The sequence below is a fragment of the Nicotiana tabacum genome, chromosome 7 (assembly GCF_000715075.1).
Source record: "Nicotiana tabacum cultivar K326 chromosome 7, ASM71507v2, whole genome shotgun sequence".
Classification (NCBI taxonomy): domain Eukaryota; kingdom Viridiplantae; phylum Streptophyta; class Magnoliopsida; order Solanales; family Solanaceae; genus Nicotiana; species Nicotiana tabacum.
In genome coordinates, this window is record NC_134086.1 from 30,071,090 (window position 1) to 30,090,528 (window position 19,439).

Consider the following 19,439-nt stretch of genomic DNA (forward strand, 5'->3'; position numbering starts at 1 on the left):
AGTTGGCTATATCTTTTGCACTATTACTTTGTGTATTTGAAAGCACATCCATAGAAAGCTTCTACAGTTATTCTTTGATTTCCCTGTTATGTTACCTACAAAATTGGACATGTATCTGATACTACTGTTGATGTTGAATTTTTTTTTTTTTTGGGGGGGGGGGGGGGGAGTCTGTTACAGAAACTAAAAATACCGGAGAGATCGAAATTAACTTTAATGTTTTACACAGATTGAATAGGCTCTGATAGAATGATGAAAGTTTGAATGTAGAGGAAGAGATAAGGAGAACTAATCATATTGATTCTAACTTGATTAATATGAAATACAATATACACTTTATATATAGGTGTGATGCACGGTTTAAGGTATAAAACCACATTATTTTCACCATTGACTTACTTATTAGGTGGCTACCTGTTGGTGATGTCCTTGACTTTCTAATAGTTTATGTACTCATATGCTGCGTCCAAGCAAGACAATGTAACTATTACTTGTTTTCAGTTTCGTTGGCTGGACATAATGTAAATCTCTCAGAATAAAACATACTGGTACCTAGAATGAGGAACTGGAATATGCAGCTTTATTGATGAAAGGATTGTACTTCTTTTCTAGAGTTTCAGGTCTTCATCAGCCAACATTGCAATTGGTGGTCTCGACACTGTACGCCAGGTTGAGGCAAAGCAGCCAGCTTTGCTTTTCAAGCTACAGCTCAGTGCTTATGTCGAAAAGATTTATGGAATTATTCGAGATAACTGGAAAAGGGACTTATCTTCATTACTGACTTCATGTATCCAGGTATATCACCATGTTTTCCAGAAGTACTATGACAATGTCTTGTTTTATTTGGCTGTGTAGTCAGCTTAATGTTGTCCTCATTTCCAGTTTTGTAGTCTTGAAGTTATACAACAACAACAACAACAACAACCCAGTGTAATCCCACAAGTGGGGTCTGGGGAGGGTAATATGTACGCAGACCTTACCTCTACCCCGAGGGGCAGAGAGGCTGTTTCCAGGAGACCCTCGGCTCAAAGAGGCAACAAGAGACACTATATTAGTACTATCAATAGACTCATAATAAAACAACATAAAGTACCATAAAATCCATAACATAACATAAATACCATAAAAACAAAGTAACAACAATATAAGAGATATAGGAAATACGAGAAAGATGTAAGGTATTAATACACAGGAGATAAAGCCCATCATCAGTAGTTGATCAATAGCATCCTAAGACTACTTCCTAACTGGCTAGTCTCACTCTAGTGCGCTGTAACAAAGACATCACAATTTCCCTAACCTACCACCTTAATGCTCGATCTCCACAATTCCCTGTTTAGGGCCGTGTCCTCAGTAACCCTAAGTCGCGTCATATCCTGCCTGATCACCTCTCCCCAATACTTCTTAGGTCTCCCCCTACCTCTCCTCGTACCCACCACTGCCAGTCGTTCACACCTTCTCACCGGTGCATCAGTGTTCCTCCTCTGAATGTGCCCGAACCATCTGAGTCTTGCTTCCCGCATCTTGTCCTCCATGGGGGCCACACCCACCTTCTCTCGAATATCTTCATTTCTAATCTTATCCTTCCTTGTATGCCCGCACATCCACCTCAACATCCTCATCTCTGCAACTTTCATCCTCTGGATGTGTGAGATCTTCACCGGCCAACACTCGGTCCCATACAACATAGCAGGCCTAACCACTGCCCTATAAAATTTACCTTTCAGTAACAGTGGCACTTTCTTGTCACACAGGACTCCCGTCGCTAACCTCCATTTCATCCACCCCACCCCTATACGGTGTGTGACATCCTCGTCGATCTCCCCGGACCCCTGAATAAACGACCCCAGGTACTTGAAACTACCCCTCTTAGGGATGACTTGAGAATCAAGCCTCACTTCCACTCCCGCTTCCGTCGGCTCTGCCCCAAATTTGCACTCAAGGTATTCCGTCTTCGTCCTGCTCAACCTGAAACCTTTGGACTCAAGGGTGTGTCTCCAAACCTCTAACCTCTCGCTGACGCCGCGTCGTGTCTCGTCGATTAGAACTATGTCATCAGCAAATAGCATGCACCATGGCACCTCCCCCTGAATATGATGTGTTATAGCATCCATCACCAGGGCAAATAGGAAAGGGCTGAACGCAGACCCGCGTCGTGTCTAGTCTTGAAGTTATACAATTTTGTATTTTGAACCTGACGCAGTTAAAATCAGTACACATACATATTCTGAACAATATGAATAATATCATTTGGCGTGTACAACAACAACAACAACCCAGTATAATCCCACAAGTGGGGTTGAACAATATGAATAATAGCATTTGGCGTGTGTTAATCAAAATATCACATGAATAAAATCCTCTTCTCAATTAGCACTTTTCCCTAGCTCACAAGGATTCATTGGGCCCCTATATTTCACTGTCGCGTTGACTAGGATTCTGGCTTTTTAAAGAAAATTGTGATAAGCTACTGTGCTTCCAACTAATTTGTATTTTGAGTAAAAAATTCTCAGGATTATGGTCTTTGTATTTCTGATATTCAAATTTCTAACTTTACTTGCACTTTCCATCTTAATTAGGCATCTCAAATATCAAAAGGTGGCTCCTCGCAATCACCACGGAAGTCCCTCGATGGTCGTTCTCCACCAGGTCCCTGGGACGGCTTAATTGAGAGCCTAAATGGGCTTCTCGGTACACTGAAAGAAAATTATGTATGTTTTTCATTATTGGAAATAGTGTGATGTGCAAATATTATTATAAACTGATGAGTGGACTTATATGAATATTTTGTTTCAGGTTCATCCAGTTTTTGTCCAGAAAATTCTAAACCAGATTTTTTCGTACATAAATGTTCAGCTTTTCAATAGGTAACTTTTTTCCTATCTCATAGCAGAAAGATTGGCCAGAAATTCATGGACACACCACTTACCATATTATTTAATCCTCATTGCAGCCTTCTCCTTAATAAAGAGTGCTGTTCATTCAGCAACGGGGAGTATGTAAAAGCTGGATTGCAAGAACTAGAACTTTGGTGTGGCAATGTTAAAGAAGAGGTAATCTGTCATTGGTACCCTAAGGGTACATTATTAGTAGATGTTAGATATCATGAACTGTATTTACATATCTGTAATTTTATACTTCTTGAGGTTTTAACTCCTGGTAACCCTTCTTTCTTCGCAGTATGTTGGTTCTTCTTGGGATGAACTAAAGCATGTGAGGCAGGCAGTAGGATTTTTGGTATGTTTCTCCTCTCTGAATGGGCAAATTTTGATCAATCAGATGTTCTTTTTCTCCTAAATTTTTTACTCGTAGGTAATAGAGGCCTTCTATCCGGTTTACGTCCTAGTATGAATTTGCAGAAGTGTTTCCTGTTACTTGGAAGTGACACCATGTTTTTGGAAATTTATCTCCAAATTTGAGATAATGACCTTAAATGTACCATCTATTTTGCCCTGTCTAAATAGCTTGTTTTCAGGTTATTAATCAGAAGTCGAGACTTTCATCTGAAGATCTAACAACTGATCTCTGCCCCGTAAGTTCATCTTTATAGTCTTCTTAATTGTAGATTTCAAATATTGTTATTTGTTAATACATGGCAGTTCCAGGCTGCCACATGTGGCAGTAAAAATTTCTTAGTTAGTTGTTTAAGTGCTAGCACGGGAAGCATACTATTGGACAAGTTATGAATTGTATACCGATTGTTAAGGGCTTAAATGAATTATTCGCAGTGTTAAGATGGATGTTTTGAAGTTAATCTTTATGTTATGATATGAGTCCTTGGCATTCATGTCGTAATCATTTTAACACCTTGCACTGAGTGTCTTTTTTTTGTGGGATTATCTTTTCAGATTCTGAGTAGTCAACAGTTGTATCGAATATGCACGCTTTACTGGGATGAGGATTTCAATACTCAAGGTGTATCCCCAGATGTAAGTCTACCTTTCTCTCCTTCTGCTTATATTTTATTTTACTAAATCTCTTTTCTTAGTTTTGGGTGCTTTTGGGGCTGGGGGTGAGTACTAATTAGGTATATGAAATGTGCTCCTTAGAGACGATTTGCTAGTCAACAACGCTCATCAATACATGATATCAGTTACATCCTCAACTTCTTGTTTTTGGATTACTTTTCTTCTATCTGCGAAGTTAAACCACCTTAGCTTTGGTGATTCTCTCTCAATGACAAAGCTTAAATCAACTTTTCTGCACTTGGTTCCTAAACCATATTGCTCGGAACAGGTCATTTCCAGCTTTAAGGATCAAGCAAAAGAAGACGGGAATGACGTAGACAAAGCAAAGGAGGCAGATAATAACTTTATATTGGATGATAATTCCAGGTAGCTTATAAATTCCATTTTGCTGTCAAAATGAACATAGATCATGTTCTATCATTCATCTATTTGCTTCCAATGCAGCATCCCCATCTCTGTTGAGGAGATTAACAGTTCCCTCAAGGATGTTGATTTTACCGGTGTAAAACCTGCAAAAGAACTGCTTGAACATCCAGCCTTCCAATTTTTATGCGAATAAGGCTAACATTTCTCTAGCACCAATTGCATGTTTGTTGGAAGGACGTCATCCAAGTTAGCACGTCATGAATATCACTATTGTACATCCACCAACCGATTCTTTTGTCCCTCCGGTAGTTGTCTCTTCATATTATAAATTCCAAAGCCCCTTGTAAAGTTGCTCTAAGGTAGTCTCTTGTAAAATTGTAGGTCTAGTTTAGATAGGAGAAGGGGCAAGGATGAAGTTTTCCAACCTAGAGCTTGTTCCAGTTAGTCTTTGTTCTTCTTATTGTCTCATTTTTGTACACTTTTATAGTTGCCATTAGTTAGATTCTTTGTAACAAGGACTAATTGGAGTACTATATTGTAAGAGCAAATGGCCAATTTAGTGCCCCCTAAAGGTGTCCCTTTGTCTAAAGGATTTTTAAATTTGATTCATGTATATCCTTCTTCAGCAGACATTGAAATGGAATCCTATCTCCAATTTTTTATGTATCAGAAATCGCAAATTCAGCAGGATGAACATGTCTTTGTAAATGACCTGCATTTACTATTTCCTGTGGCTGTGATCCATTTTAATGGTTCTTGTTCCAAAATCTTGCAACAGCTGCAGTAACAGCAGTAAAGATTTCATGTAAAAAGAGAAAACTCATTACTTGGTAGAGTATAGTCTTTTCTCAACTTGAGTCAATCAAAGGAATACCATAAACTTACATTCAAAGAGTACAAAGCGTGTTGGGAATAAACCCCCACAGAAATAATATTCACGGTAATAAAAGCGGAATAATAATGTAGCACCGAGATACGGTAATTAATAAGAATAGAAGAGTAACAACGACACCAAGATTTTTACGTGGAAAACTCTTTTAATAAGGGAAAAAACCACGGCCCCGAGAGGAGCAACTGATATCACTATAGTAAGAAATTTTACACTTTGTAGGTTGGAGTAAAATACTCCAAAGACCACTACAACACTCAAAAGAAATAACTCTCTTTTGATATTCCCACATCACTACAATATCGCTCACTCTCTATTTTCCTCACAGACTATTTTCTTATACCCTGTCTGTGAAACTTCACTCTTTCTTTCTCTCTTTGTTGGTGTGAAGAAATGAGAGTTGAAGCTCTCCTTTTATAGCCAAAGCTTCACTCTCTAAAGCCTACAATATTTGACAATTTACACACACTTTTCACAATTCAACAAAGTTGGCTACCAAACCAAAGAAATTTAACAAGGTTGGCTACCAAACCAAACTAATTCAACAAGGTTGGCTACCTAACCAAACCAAGTCAACAAGGTTGGCTACAAACCAAAGAAACTTTTATTAGGCACATGCCTAATACTTCTTCAATGAGATGGACATCATCAATCTCCCCCTCCAGTCTCATTCATCTAGAGGAGGTAGCATTGTCTTCTAGTTTGAGTGCATGCCGACAAGTTCTTTCCATAGCTCGAACTTGTCCCTTGGTACCACCTTGGTCAGCATATCTACGGGATTCTCACTTGTAGAAATCTTCAGACTTTTAGAGATTCATCATCTACCATTTCTCGAATCCAATGATATCTCACATCAATGTGTTTGGTCCTTGCACGGTACATAGAGTTCTTGCTAAGGTCTATTGTACTTTGACTGTCACAATAGACGACATACTCCTTCTGATACAATCCAAGCTCTTGAAGGAACCGTTTGAGCCATACCATCTCCTTGCCAGTTTCTGTAGCGGCAATGTACTCTGCTTCAGTTGTTGAAAGTGCAACACACTTCTGCAACTTAGACTGCCATGATGTAGCTCCCCCTAAAAATGTAAACAAATATCCAGTAGTGGATTTTCTATTGTCAATGTCACCTGCCATATCAGCATCTGTATAGCCCTTCAAGATTGGATCAGATCCTCCAAAGCACAAACAATCTCCCGTGGTACCTCTCAGGTACCTGAATATCCACTTGACTGCTTCCCAATGTTCCTTTCCAGGATTTTCAAGAAACATGCTGACAACACCAACTGCGTGAGCAATATTAGGTCTAGTACATACCATTGCATACATCAAGCTTCCGACTGCTGAAGAATAAGGAACTCTAGCCATGTTCCCTTTCTCTTCCACTGTTGTAGGACACATCTTTTTGCTCGACTTTAGATGACTAGCAAGAGGTGTCCTGACTGGCTTAGCATTTTTCATGTTGAAGCATTCTAGTACACGTTCAATGTACTTCTCCTGAGATAGCCATAACTTTCTACTTGTTCTCTCTCGAACTATCTTCATCCCTAGAATTTGTTGTGCTGGGCCTAAGTCCTTCATATCAAATGACTTGGACAGATCTCCCTTCAACTTTGCTATCAGCCCCTTGTCTTTTCTTACAATTAACATGTCATCCACATAGAACAACAATATAATAAAGTTATTCTCAGAAAATCTTTTGAAGTATACACATGGATCAGAATAGGTCTTTAGGTATGTTTGACTTTTCATGAATGAGTCAAACTTCATGTACCACTGCCTTGGTGCATGCTTCAATCCATAAAGACTCTTATTCAATTTGCACACCATGTGTTTCTTTACAACTACTTCAAATCCTTCTGGCTGCACCATATAAATCTCCTCTTCCAAATCTCCATGAAGAAATGCAGTTTTCACATCCAACTGCTCCACTTCAAGATCTAGGTTAGCTGCTAACCTCAAAATTGTTCGAATAGAAGTCATTTTGATAACATGTGAGAAAATTTCGTTAAAATCAATACCTTTCTTCTGTTCGAAGCCTTTAACCACCAATCGAGCTTTGTATCTGACCAGCTTGCCATTTCCATCTTTCTTGAGTTTAAAGACCCATTTGTATTTGAGTGATCTTTTACCCTTTGGAAGTTCAACCAGCTTGTAAGTGCCATTTTTTCGTAGAGATTCCATCTCTTCTTGCATAGCTTTCATCCACTGCTTCTTTTCTGGATGGGACAACACCTCCTTAAGACTTTCTGGCTCCCCCTCATCACTGATGAGGACACACTCTGTGGAAGAGTACCTGCATGACTCTACCCTTGGCCTCTCTGATCTCCTCAGAGGTTGAGGTTGTTCTTCTCCCTGAGTGGGGTGCTCCACTTCCTCGACACCTTTATCAAGTTGTTTTCCCTGCTCAATAACTTCACCAGGTTGCTCCCCCTGCTCGGCAACCTCATCGGTCGTACTTTTTGCATTTGTGGGATTGTTAGAAGTAGAAGGAATAGTAAAGAGGTTAGGAATTATACCATTCTTCGCATTTTCTAACATATCGGTAGCAGTTCCACCTTCACTTTCTCGGAAGACTACATCTCTGCTTCTGATGACCTTCTTCTTTACAAGATCCCACAATCTGTACCCGAACTCTTCATCTCCATATCCGATAAATATGCAGGGAACAGATTTATCATTCAGCTTTATTCTCTGCTCTTTTGGTACATGTGCAAAAGCTCTACAACCGAACACCTTCAGATGCGAGTAGGACGCCTCCTTGTTGGTCCAAACTCTCTCTAGGATGTCAAACGCCAACGGAACTGATGGAATCCTATTGATCAGGTAACAGGTCGTCTGAACTGCTTCACCCCAGAATGACTTAGGCAGTTTAGCCATTCTAAGCATGCTTCTCACCTTCTCCACAATTGTACGGTTCATCCTCTCGGCTATGCCATTGTGCTGCGGGGTTCCAGGAACTGTCTTTTCATGTATGATCCCATGACTTGAACAATACTCTTCAAATTCCCTTGAAGTGTACTCACCTCCATTGTCACTTCGGAGACGCTTTAGCTTTCGACCCGTCTCCCTTTCTACTAGAGCATGAAACTTCTGGAAAACTTGCAACACCTGATCTTTGGTTTTCAAAATATAAACCCATAATTTTCGTGAAGCATCATCAATAAAAGTAACAAAATATTTGTTACCGCCCATTGATTCAATTTCCATTGGGCCACAAACATCAGAATATACTAAATCAAGTATATTCAATTTTCTTTCAGACGATGTCTGAAATGAGACTCTATGTTGCTTACCAAATAAACAGTAGTCACAAGGTTTTACCGTTGTACTTTTGGCATAAGAAATAAGTGATTTCTTGGCAAGAATCTGCAATCCCTTCTCGCTCATATGACCCATTATTTTGTGCCACAAATCTGCAGAAATCTCATCTTGTGCCGCGTTCAATTCACCTTAGCATATTTCTGCATTTGTCCTGTACAACGTGCCACGAGAAACTCCCTTTGCAATCACCAATGATCCCTTAGTGAGTCCACTTTTGATTTGCAAAATAGCTCTCATATCCATCTCGATCTAAAGCAATTCCCGAGATCAGGTTCATCTGCAAATCAAGTACATGTCGCACATCCTTTAGAACCAATGTGCATCCGACATTTGTCTTGATACAAATGTCACCAATCCCGCAATCTTTGAGTAACTTGTGTTACCCATTCTCACTGTGCCGAAATCACCTGCTACATATCTGCATAACAGATCTCTTACCGGTGTGGCATGGTAAGATGTCGTTGTGTCAACCACCCATTCCGACTCTGGACCTGACAGGTGCATGCATTCCTCTTCCTCATTTATAAAGAGGACAACATTATCATTGTTTTGCACCATGGCGGTTGTGTTGTCGTCATTCTTCTGGCCACTGGTTTCACCTTTGCCCTTCCTTGGATTTGGGCAATCTCTTTTGAAGTGACCTGATTGATCACAGTTGTAGCAATTTCTGGCTCTTGATTTGGATCGGTTCTTTGACTTCCCACGAGCTCCGGATCTACCATAGTTGTTCGAACTCATTTGATAACTCCTGCCTCTACCTTCTGTGATAAGAGCATGTCCTTGATTTTCAGGCTTCTTTCTCATCTTCTCATTGAGTAAAAGAGCCGATGTGAAATCTTTCAACTCAATAGTAGTCTTACCGTGCAGGATGGTTGTTACCAAATTATCGTACGAAGATGGCAACGAGTTTAATAGCAAGATGGCTTTATCTTCTTCCTTGATTTTCACTCCGAGGTTGGCAAGCTGTGTGATTAGTCCGTTAAACACATTTACATGTGACAAAAATCCATACCTTCACCCATGTGTAGGGCGTATAACTGCTTCTTCAAGTACAATTTATTTGTTAGTGTTTTGGACATGTATAGACTTTCCAACCTTGTCCAAATTTCACGTGCAGTGTCTTCATCAATGATGTTATTTACCACATCATCTGATAAGTGCAACCTGATTGCACTAGCAGCTTTTTTATCCAAGTCAACTCAATCCTCAGCTTTCATGGTATCAGGCTTTTTGGCATCAGCATCTAGCACCTTGTGTAATCCTTGTTGGATGAGCAGATCCCTCATCCTTCTTTGCCATGTTGAGAAATCGTTATCTCCGTTAAATTTTGCTACCTCGTACTTTACTCCAGACATTTTTATTTTTCACCGAGTATAGTACTACTGATAGTGAATAGTATTTCAGTGAACGAGCAGAACCTGTGCTCTGATACCAGTTGTTGGGAATAAACCCCCACAGAAATAATATTCACAGTAATAAAAGCGGAATAATAATGTAGCACCGAGATACGATAATTAACAAGAATAAAAGAGTAACAACGACACCAAGATTTTTACGTGGAAAACCCTTTTAATAAAGGAAAAAACCACGGTCCCGAGAGGAGCAACTGATATCACTATAGTAAGGAATTTTACACTTTGTAGGTCTGAGTAAAATACTCCAAAGACCACTATAACACTCAAAAGAAATAACTTTCTTTTGATATTCCTACCTCACTACAATATCGCTCACTCTCTATTTTCCTCACACACTATTTTCTTATACCCTGTCTGTGAAACCTCACTCTTTCTTTCTCTCTTTGTTGGTGTGAAGAAATGAGAGTTAAAGCTCTCCTTTTATAGCCAAAGCTTCACTCTCTAAAGCATACAATATTTGACAATTTACACACACTTTTCACAATTCAACAAAGTTGGCTACCAAACCAAAGAAATTCAACAAGGTTGGCTACCAAACCAAACTAATTCAACAAGGTTGGCTACCTAACTAAACCAAGTCAACAAGGTTGGCAACCAAACCAAAGAAATTTTTATTAGGCACATGCCTAATACTTCTTCAATGAGATGGACATCATCAAAGCGCAGGTCTCTAATTTTTCAACATGAATTCACAAGTTACCTCATATGTATAATGTACCCCTACAGTCTTTAAAACAACAACAATAACAGTATACACAGTGTAATCCCACAAATGCAGTCTGGGAAGGGTAGTAAGTATACAGTCTTACCCTTACCTTGTGTAGGTAGATGGACTATTTCCTATAGACCTTCGGCTCAAAGTTAGCGTGCACAATCACAACACCATAGCGGAAGACATGTAGTAGTGAAGATTCATAAAAGAGAAGCAGTAACACATCAAGATAATAGTATAACCAAATCATATGCATCATCAGGAAGTAATAAAAATCTAAGACTATATAAATGCGAGAATAAGACTATGATTACAAGTAATCGGGAAGTAATAGAAATCTTAGACTATGGAAATGCGAGAATAAGACTATGATTACAAGTAATAGAAATCTAAGATAATGGAAACGCGAGAATTAGACTATGATTACTAGTATGAAAGGAAAGACGTTCAACCGCCTACTAACCTTTTACCTCTACCGCCTTTAACATCTTGAATACTTTAGTGCATTTAAAAGGATAGACATATCTTGTTAGGATATGAATTCCCTTCTTGATTATTGTGTTTTCAATTTGCATTCTAGACCTCTGTGAGATGAGATGATTAAACAATAAAAAAGGGATATCAGATGGAATGTTGATAAACCAATGAAATTAACAACAATGAAAACAACTACTATAATCAAAGTAATAAAGCAGCAAACCAGTTTTATCATTGTAAGAAAGGTTTAAAGAACAACCAGAAACCAAGTTTAACAAGTTGGTTCAATTTTTTTATTTAATACCAAACTCATTCTGTAACACCTAGGTCAACCAGGTTACAGACAATCCCAAAAATTAATATTGGTCTAAACTCCAAACAAAAGGGAAAATAAGTAGCTAAATCCAGAGGCGGAGCCAGAATTTTAATTTTATGGGTTCTTAAATTTTGATTGGTGACCTTGAGTGCTAATAACTGGGTTCTAAATTTCATATTTTTATATATTTAATGAATTTGTTAACACAAATATATTGTTTGAGCAAAAGTTACTGGGTTCTGCCGAACCCGTAATCGGGCTTCTAGTTCCACCCCTGCTTTTAGGGAGAAATTCAAAAATAGCCAGATTTACAACTGGTCGTTCAAAAATAGCCCAGTTTCAAAAGTAATCGAAATTTAGCCACTTTTCATGTAAAGATAAATCTGAGTAAAAACACTGTTCAAAATCAGAAAAATACGTCAGTATATTATGTTGGAGTTCCAGCATAAGTATACTTGAACTCCAACATATTATACTGGAGTTCCAGAATAAGTATGCTCGAACTCCAGCATAATATGATGGAGTTCCAGCATAAGTACACTAGAACTCCAGCATAATATACTGGAGTTCCAGCAAATATATTGGTCCAGCATAATATACTGGAGTTTGGAGCACCGGTGCTCCAGTCTCCAGTATATTTTACTGGAGTCAGCAAAGTATACCGGTCCAGCATAATATGCTGGAGTTCATACACAAGTGCACCGAACTCCAGTATATTATGCTGGACCGGTCTCTGTTGCAGCAAAATAGTGGCAATTTTTCATTGAGTTGGTAAACACTGTTATTTTTGAATAACCAATCCGAAAACTGGCTATACCGTGCTATTTTTACCTGCTTTTAGGGTGAAATTAAAAAATAGCCCAGTTTCAAAAGTAATTGAAATTTAGTCACTTTTCATGTAAAGATAAATCTGAGCGAAAATACTGTTCAAAACCCGGAAAATACACCAGCATATTATGCTGGAGTTCCAAGACAAGTATACTTGAACTCCAGCATATTATACTGGAGTTCCAAGATAAGTATGCTGGAACTCCAGCATAATATGATGGAGTTTCAACATAAGTACACTAGAACTCCAGCATTATATACTGGAGTTCCAGCAAGTATACCGGTCCAGCATAATACACTGGAGTTTGGAGCACCGGTGCTCCAGTCTCCAATATATTATACTGGAGTCAGCAAAGTATACAAAAATGTCATTGATGGGTGCATAACGGTTGGCTTTGAGTGCAAATATTCCTTTGCAACGGTTGCTCATTAAATGTTATCCGATGTCAAGCCTTTGAGTCTTTGCCATCGGTGTGTTCCCTTCGGAATCCATCTTGTACCGGTTATGCACTTCGTGACCGATGCCGATTATCCATTGGTTCAACTTCTATTTGTTCCCGATTCCATGTGTCACCTTGTTATTTAGCCACTTGTATTCAACTAATTTACTCCATACAACGGGTTGCGACAAATTAAATGCCATGGTATTCAAATCAACTACTATTCTTTTTTAGATAATTCAAAAGTTAGAACAAATTTGGTTATTTGTTTGCTAACCTATTTTGGGTGGTTTCAGTTTCATGATATGAAATTATGAATATAGTTATACTGTTTCTTTATTAGTTTAAATTGGTGAAAGAAGAAAATTGGTAATTTCAAAAGAATACTTATTACTTGGGCTATTGAATTTCCGCACGTGGGATTTAAGGCCTTCATGAAGCCCAAACATTTTAGTTGATGGATATGGACATGTTTAAAAACTTGGTCCATATAATCCGGTGCACAAAGTATCATGTGTTCACGTCTTTCACAATTCGAACTCGTGACCCATAAATCATACAGAGACAACTTTTATTGTTGCTCCGGGTTTCCTTAAAAAAATTATTCAATACAAAAAAAAAGTGTTCTAGTTCTCTAGGTTATAAGGAATAGATACAATATGAAATTGAATCTTGAATTCTGAATCAATAAGTCTGAAATACTAGAATATTGTAATAACTGGCGCTTAGTGTGTATATACTCAGAGAGCCAATCCCATTAAGTCTGCATGTCGTATGTTGAAACGATGGTAAATTCCCCTCGCCCCTCCTCGAGGTATTATAGATGCTTGTTTTATAGCATATGTGCATGTGTATGTATGTTATGTATACATGCATGCATGTATATTACACGTATGGGTGCATTATTTATGGAACAAATTTACCTCTAAAGATTTTGAAATGAATTAATGAAGGTAGCCCAGTGCATAAAGCATCCCCGCATTTATGTAGGATCCGGGGAAGAGCTGCATTTGAAGGGATGTAATATAGACAGTATACCATAATGCAAGCATTAATGGATACTTCTACGACTCGAACCCGTGACTTATAGATCGCACGGATTAATTACTTAGTGAAGGATGTAACGTAGTTGTATACTTCACTAAGATTGATACATGATTTTACCTTAAATAAACTTAACCATGATTGCCTAATATGGTGGATATAATTCCAAAATATTGAGATTCTAATAAGATTATCATTTGCAACAATGTTGATCATCATCTATGAGTAATGAGTTAGTGAGAATATTAACACGCTACTTGACTACATTATTTATTAATTTGCTGCGTATTAATGTGGTCCTAATTAAAATGATTTTCTACTTCATTATGAGATTTCTTTGTCCAACAAACAATTTGGAAATTTACTTCCAAATCGTTTTCTTTATATATACACCTTCAATTATTTCCAACTATAAACATCTAAATTATAATTAACTTCAAACTTCTACTTAAAACTCAATAAAATCTGATTATCAAGCGTGGATAGTTGGAAGCAAAATCTCTTTATCTCTTTATTTTTTTTGTTGGAACCAAACTTTAAATTCTAAATCCGCCTCTATATGTAACTCCTCTCGCGGACCCCCTAACTTCTGGCACAGGGCAAGGGAGAAATGCAAGTAATGCAACCGATCATATCACATAAAATGAATAATTAAAATTAATTAATTCCAAATGGGATAATTCTGCAACAATTAACCTAAAGTTATTTAATTTAGCTGCAGATGTAAAATATTATTAGGGAGGTCATTGGCTAATTTTGAGAAATGGTCTCAAACAACTCTTCACAGGGTCATGTGATCACATGAATTCCCATGTTTTTTTCTAATTGATTCCTCTTATCTTATTTTACGGACATTTGGCTCTGTCACATGATATAAATATCAAATATTTTAATGTGTTTCAGTTATTACAGTTATGGAGTTAGTTGCATTAGAATATATAATCTTACAGTACAATCACAGAAGTATATATAAATTTTTTATAAGAATTTTTTATTAACTTATTATTTTATATAATTTTAGTTGTGGGGCAAATTGTTCTTGGGAAATTAAATTTTGAATCTAACTTGAGAGTTTAGGTTCTTTGGATTGAGACATGTTGATTAAAGGACCTGTGAAATTAACTTGTCCTTTGAACATGAAATCTAGAAATGGCTTCAAAACAAAGTTAGAAATCTAATGCTACTAATTAGTATATCATCTTAATTCAATGAACTGTAAGGATTCAAGACATATTACTGGAGAAAAAGTACTTTCCCCAAGAAAGGAAAAAATGATTGTACAACAAGTAATTCCAAGATGGTCTTGTTTAGCATTATTTATGACAAACTCCATCTTATGACTTTGTCATTAAAAGGGAAAATTGAAAATTATTTGGAATATGTACTATGGTATAAAAATATATATTCAAACCTCTCTATATTATCATTCTTATATAACAGTCGTTCATTATAAAAGCTAAGTTTTTCTCGGAACTAATTTTTACGTTATATTATAATATATGTCTTCTATAACAGCATTTCACTATAACAACCAAAAAATATCGAAACAAATGAGGTTGTTATAGAAAAGTTTGATTGTATTGGCACAACTTGCTCACTTAAAAGGTAATGAGGTAAATCTATATGATAATCATTAATCGGTATAACCTGGTAAATATGAATGAAGTAAAAGACAAAAGACCTCTTCTAATTTAGCATTAACCAAATTCCATTGATAAATTAAACGCGATCAGTTGGATCTTAATTTTGTGCCATATCTCAAAACCTTTTGTTCTTACATTTTCCCTATTGTAATTTTGATTAGTCTAGAGCATAGAGTTTTAAATATACGAGTTTATATTTGACTGGAAAAATAATTGTTTTATGAATAATGGAAAACTAACACGGTTAGTCTTAAACTTATATCTTGAACGTCAATTTCATATAAAGTGTATTGTGATATGATAGTCCTATTAAAGGAACAATCTATTAGACAACGACCTAGACTTTAATAATTTTGTCAAATAATTACTTCGTCCTAATTAGCCTTTATAGGTTTCAACCCTATAAATTAATTAGGTTAATCTCTCTTCTTTTACGGAGTATACAATAAAGCCATCACCAAAGGATGTAGTCGGATATATATTATAAAGAGTAAAATATAAAATTGGCTGCTTGGTCGAAACTAATTGCATTCTCTAGTCAAAAAATATATAAAATATGTATATTTTTGTATATAATATATATACATATATATATATATATATACAAAAAAAATATTTTTTATCGTCTATTATTTTTAAGAGCGACTAAAAATATATATTTCTATATTATAAACAATCTTCCCTTCCTTAATTAATTATGTATTGTTTTGAGTTTGAGCTCTAAAAATATTAAAGTTCCTTTCAGTAGAGAGTGCTTTATATCACAACGAATCTTTCCTGTGCAATTCAAAATTAATCGAATCACGAATCAATATATATGTATTACTCCATTCATTTCTTTGCCTCTTTTATGTGCATATGTGTTATATATATATATATATATATATATATATATATATATATATATATATATATATATAACACATATGCACATAAAAGAGGCAAAGAAATGAATGGAGTAATACATATCCAAGGCTCATTGAGTTGTATACCTACGTTATTTTCTTCTCTTTCTATCCCTCTTGAAACATCATAAATGTGCAGACAAAGGAAACCTCAAAATTTAGGACAACATGAAGATTTTAAGGGGGTTGGTAAAATTCAAGAAAGATTTTTGACTATTCCCTAGATAATGGCTAACATAATTGAAAAGGTTAATACATATTTTGACTAGTAGAACTAGAAAACAAGTCTTCATTCATTCAAATCCTAGCTATTGACCTCATTAACTGAATCTCATTATTGGAAAAACTGCCTCAATTGAATGTGCAAGGAATGATGTAGCTAAAAATTAGAATTATATATGTGGTCTCACACATGCACTTCCACTGGTCAATGCCAATCATAAGTGTATCAAGTTTAATTTACAAAAAATAAAATAAATTCTTTTGCCATTTTTTCCTCCTTTTCTTGCGTCTTTTGACCATGGCTTCTATAATTAGAACATGGCAAATGATTTAGATACCAACTTGTGTTTATTAAATGCTCAAATCACATGCATTTAGTATATAAGAAAGTATTTAGCTTATTATTAATATGCTAACTCTAACTTACTTTGCACTTCTCAATGAATTAATTAATATTTGGTAGGGCTTCTACACCGTGGGAAAAAAGGAAATCATTGTTGGTATTTCTCCATAAATAAATGCCTAGAAAATTGGTAGAGAATCTGATGCATGTGCAAGGACTACTGATCATGTAAAACAATTAACCACTTAAAAGTGTAGGCATTTGAGTCGGGAACTTATTGACCATTTAATAGTTACTACGTTTGAAATTTAATATATATATATATATATATATATATATATATATATATATATATATATATATATATAGGGGTGTCAATGGTTCGGTTCGGTCGATTATTTTATAAAATTTGTACCATACTAATTTTTCGGTTATTCTATTATGTATAACCAAAATTAGACTTTTCAAAACCGTCACAATCATGTCGGTTTCTCTTCGATATCGGTACGGTTCAGTTAATTTTCGGTATTTTTTTAATATCATGTAAAATTCACCAGTAGAAGTAGAATTGCAATAATGTACGTTCTTTTATAGGACTTAGCAAAACTCTCTAGACATTTTTATTGTTTAAAGGGTGATGAATTAAAAAAAAAAATATGGCTAGAGTATAGATCCATCAACTATTCTACAACAACGTAAAAGAAATCAAACAAAGGCAAAGAAAATATTAATCACACGAGTTGAAAGATATACCAAGCTGGGACTCAAGAATAAAGTCTATAGAAGATTAAATATTCAAAAAGATAAATCTAAATTATATGAAAGGAAACATATTCAATACATTGTAGTTTGCTACTCATAATTGCTAGAATACTTTGTGTCTTGCTAATAAAGATACTTGAAATAACTTAGTTTAAGTAGAAGTAGCATAATAGGTTTTAGGAATTAGTATTTTGAGTTTAATTACTTGTTGGCTTGTAATAGTTTTCATAATTCCAAGGCTCAAAGAAAATTTAATGCATTATTGTTTTTAAACTTACTAAATAAATATATTTTCTACATGTAAAATCTATTTGGTACGGTTCGGGTTTTTTTCGTTTTTTTTTATAAAATAAAAAACCTACCCTAATTATCGGTGTGGTTATATATTTATATAAAAACCTACGGTTTCTTAAAAAGAAACCTAAAAATCAGTTCGGTGCGGTACGGTTCGGTCGGTTTAGTCGGTTTTCGAATATCCATTGACACCCTTTCCTACAGGGGATTAAATTGCTTGGTTTGGTATAAATATTGGGGCTATAATTTTGAGTCCAAAATTCATTTTTACACCAAACTAAACTAATGAATGCAACATGTATATATTTTATGTATATATATATATATATATATATATATATATATATATATATATATATATATATATATATATATATATATATATATATATATATATATATATATATATATATATATATATATATATATATATATACATTTTAATGTATATACAAGGTCTGAGCTAAAATAATGTCTGAATCCATAGCTTATAGATATTATAGTTTATCCCTCAATTCTCTAACGTATTAATGATTTAGTAATGGATTGCATATGCAATCTCGAAATAGTCTACCATGATTATCTAATTTAGTTGACTAGATTTTATGCCGTCTTGTGGCGGTGTTCTTCTAGCTGAAAGTAGAGATTCTAAAAACTTGCTAATAGAAAAATAATTATGCCATAATTAGTTGATCTCTAACAAAGCGTATTAACAAAAATGGTGCAGTGACGGTTTTTGCATATTCTATGGACTACACATATGAAATATGTTTGCAATTCAAAAACACTACTAGAAAAATTCGCGATTCAAAGAGGAAAAGTATAACAATATACCCAACGTAATAGATTACCAGATTTTAGACGTGTTATTGATCCTTCGTGTGATTCTTTTGGTACTATAGAACTTCAATTGATAGTCTACTATTAGCCGGTCTAAGCTTCTAAAATCAGCTTATTTTAAAAAATAATTTTTAAAAGTACTTTTCGTGAGAAGTAGTTTGTATTTGACTAATTTATTTGAAATTTTTTTAGTAGCAATTAGCGTTTTTTAAAAGTGTTTCTAAGTGTATTTTTATCAAAATTACTTTTCAAAAAAATACTTTTTTGAAGAAGCTATTCTTACTGCTTCTCAAAAACATTCAAAAACACTTTTTTTTTTCTTTTAAAGTTTGGCCAAATATCTTAATGTTGCGGGAAAAAACACTTTTGACCAAACATGCTATATATAAGGAAAAGAGGACTCGGAAAAAAATGAAGAAGCTAGCTTTGTATTATTGAATCGTAGCTGCAAAACGCTTTAGTTTTGACTCCGCGTAGAAACAGCATCAAACAAATTTACAAAAGTACTAAATATTGATGTACGCGTTTGCTTCACCATATGAACCAAAATACTAGTAATAAAAATGTTGCCGAAAACAGAAAGTAGGATTCATAAGATTTTTATCCATATATAATTTACAAAAGTAAATAAATTAAATAAATGAAAGCCTC

At 35.4% G+C, this 19,439-nt stretch overlaps 1 protein-coding gene across 2 annotated transcripts in view; it reads left to right on the forward strand.

The window, feature by feature from the left end:
- LOC107793012 (myosin-6-like) overlaps positions 1–4,905 on the forward strand; it is a 31,413-nt gene extending 26,508 nt beyond the window's left edge. For both annotated transcript variants that reach the window (XM_075257029.1, XM_075257030.1), the window contains exons 33-41: positions 613–795; positions 2,580–2,711; positions 2,797–2,867; positions 2,954–3,053; positions 3,181–3,237; positions 3,476–3,532; positions 3,849–3,929; positions 4,237–4,334; positions 4,413–4,905. In XM_075257029.1, the coding sequence (XP_075113130.1) occupies positions 613–795; positions 2,580–2,711; positions 2,797–2,867; positions 2,954–3,053; positions 3,181–3,237; positions 3,476–3,532; positions 3,849–3,929; positions 4,237–4,334; positions 4,413–4,527 (894 nt within the window). In that variant the 3' untranslated portion in view covers positions 4,528–4,905. The remainder of the gene's footprint in view (positions 1–612; positions 796–2,579; positions 2,712–2,796; positions 2,868–2,953; positions 3,054–3,180; positions 3,238–3,475; positions 3,533–3,848; positions 3,930–4,236; positions 4,335–4,412) is intronic.
- The last annotated feature ends 14,534 nt before the right edge of the window (positions 4,906–19,439 follow it).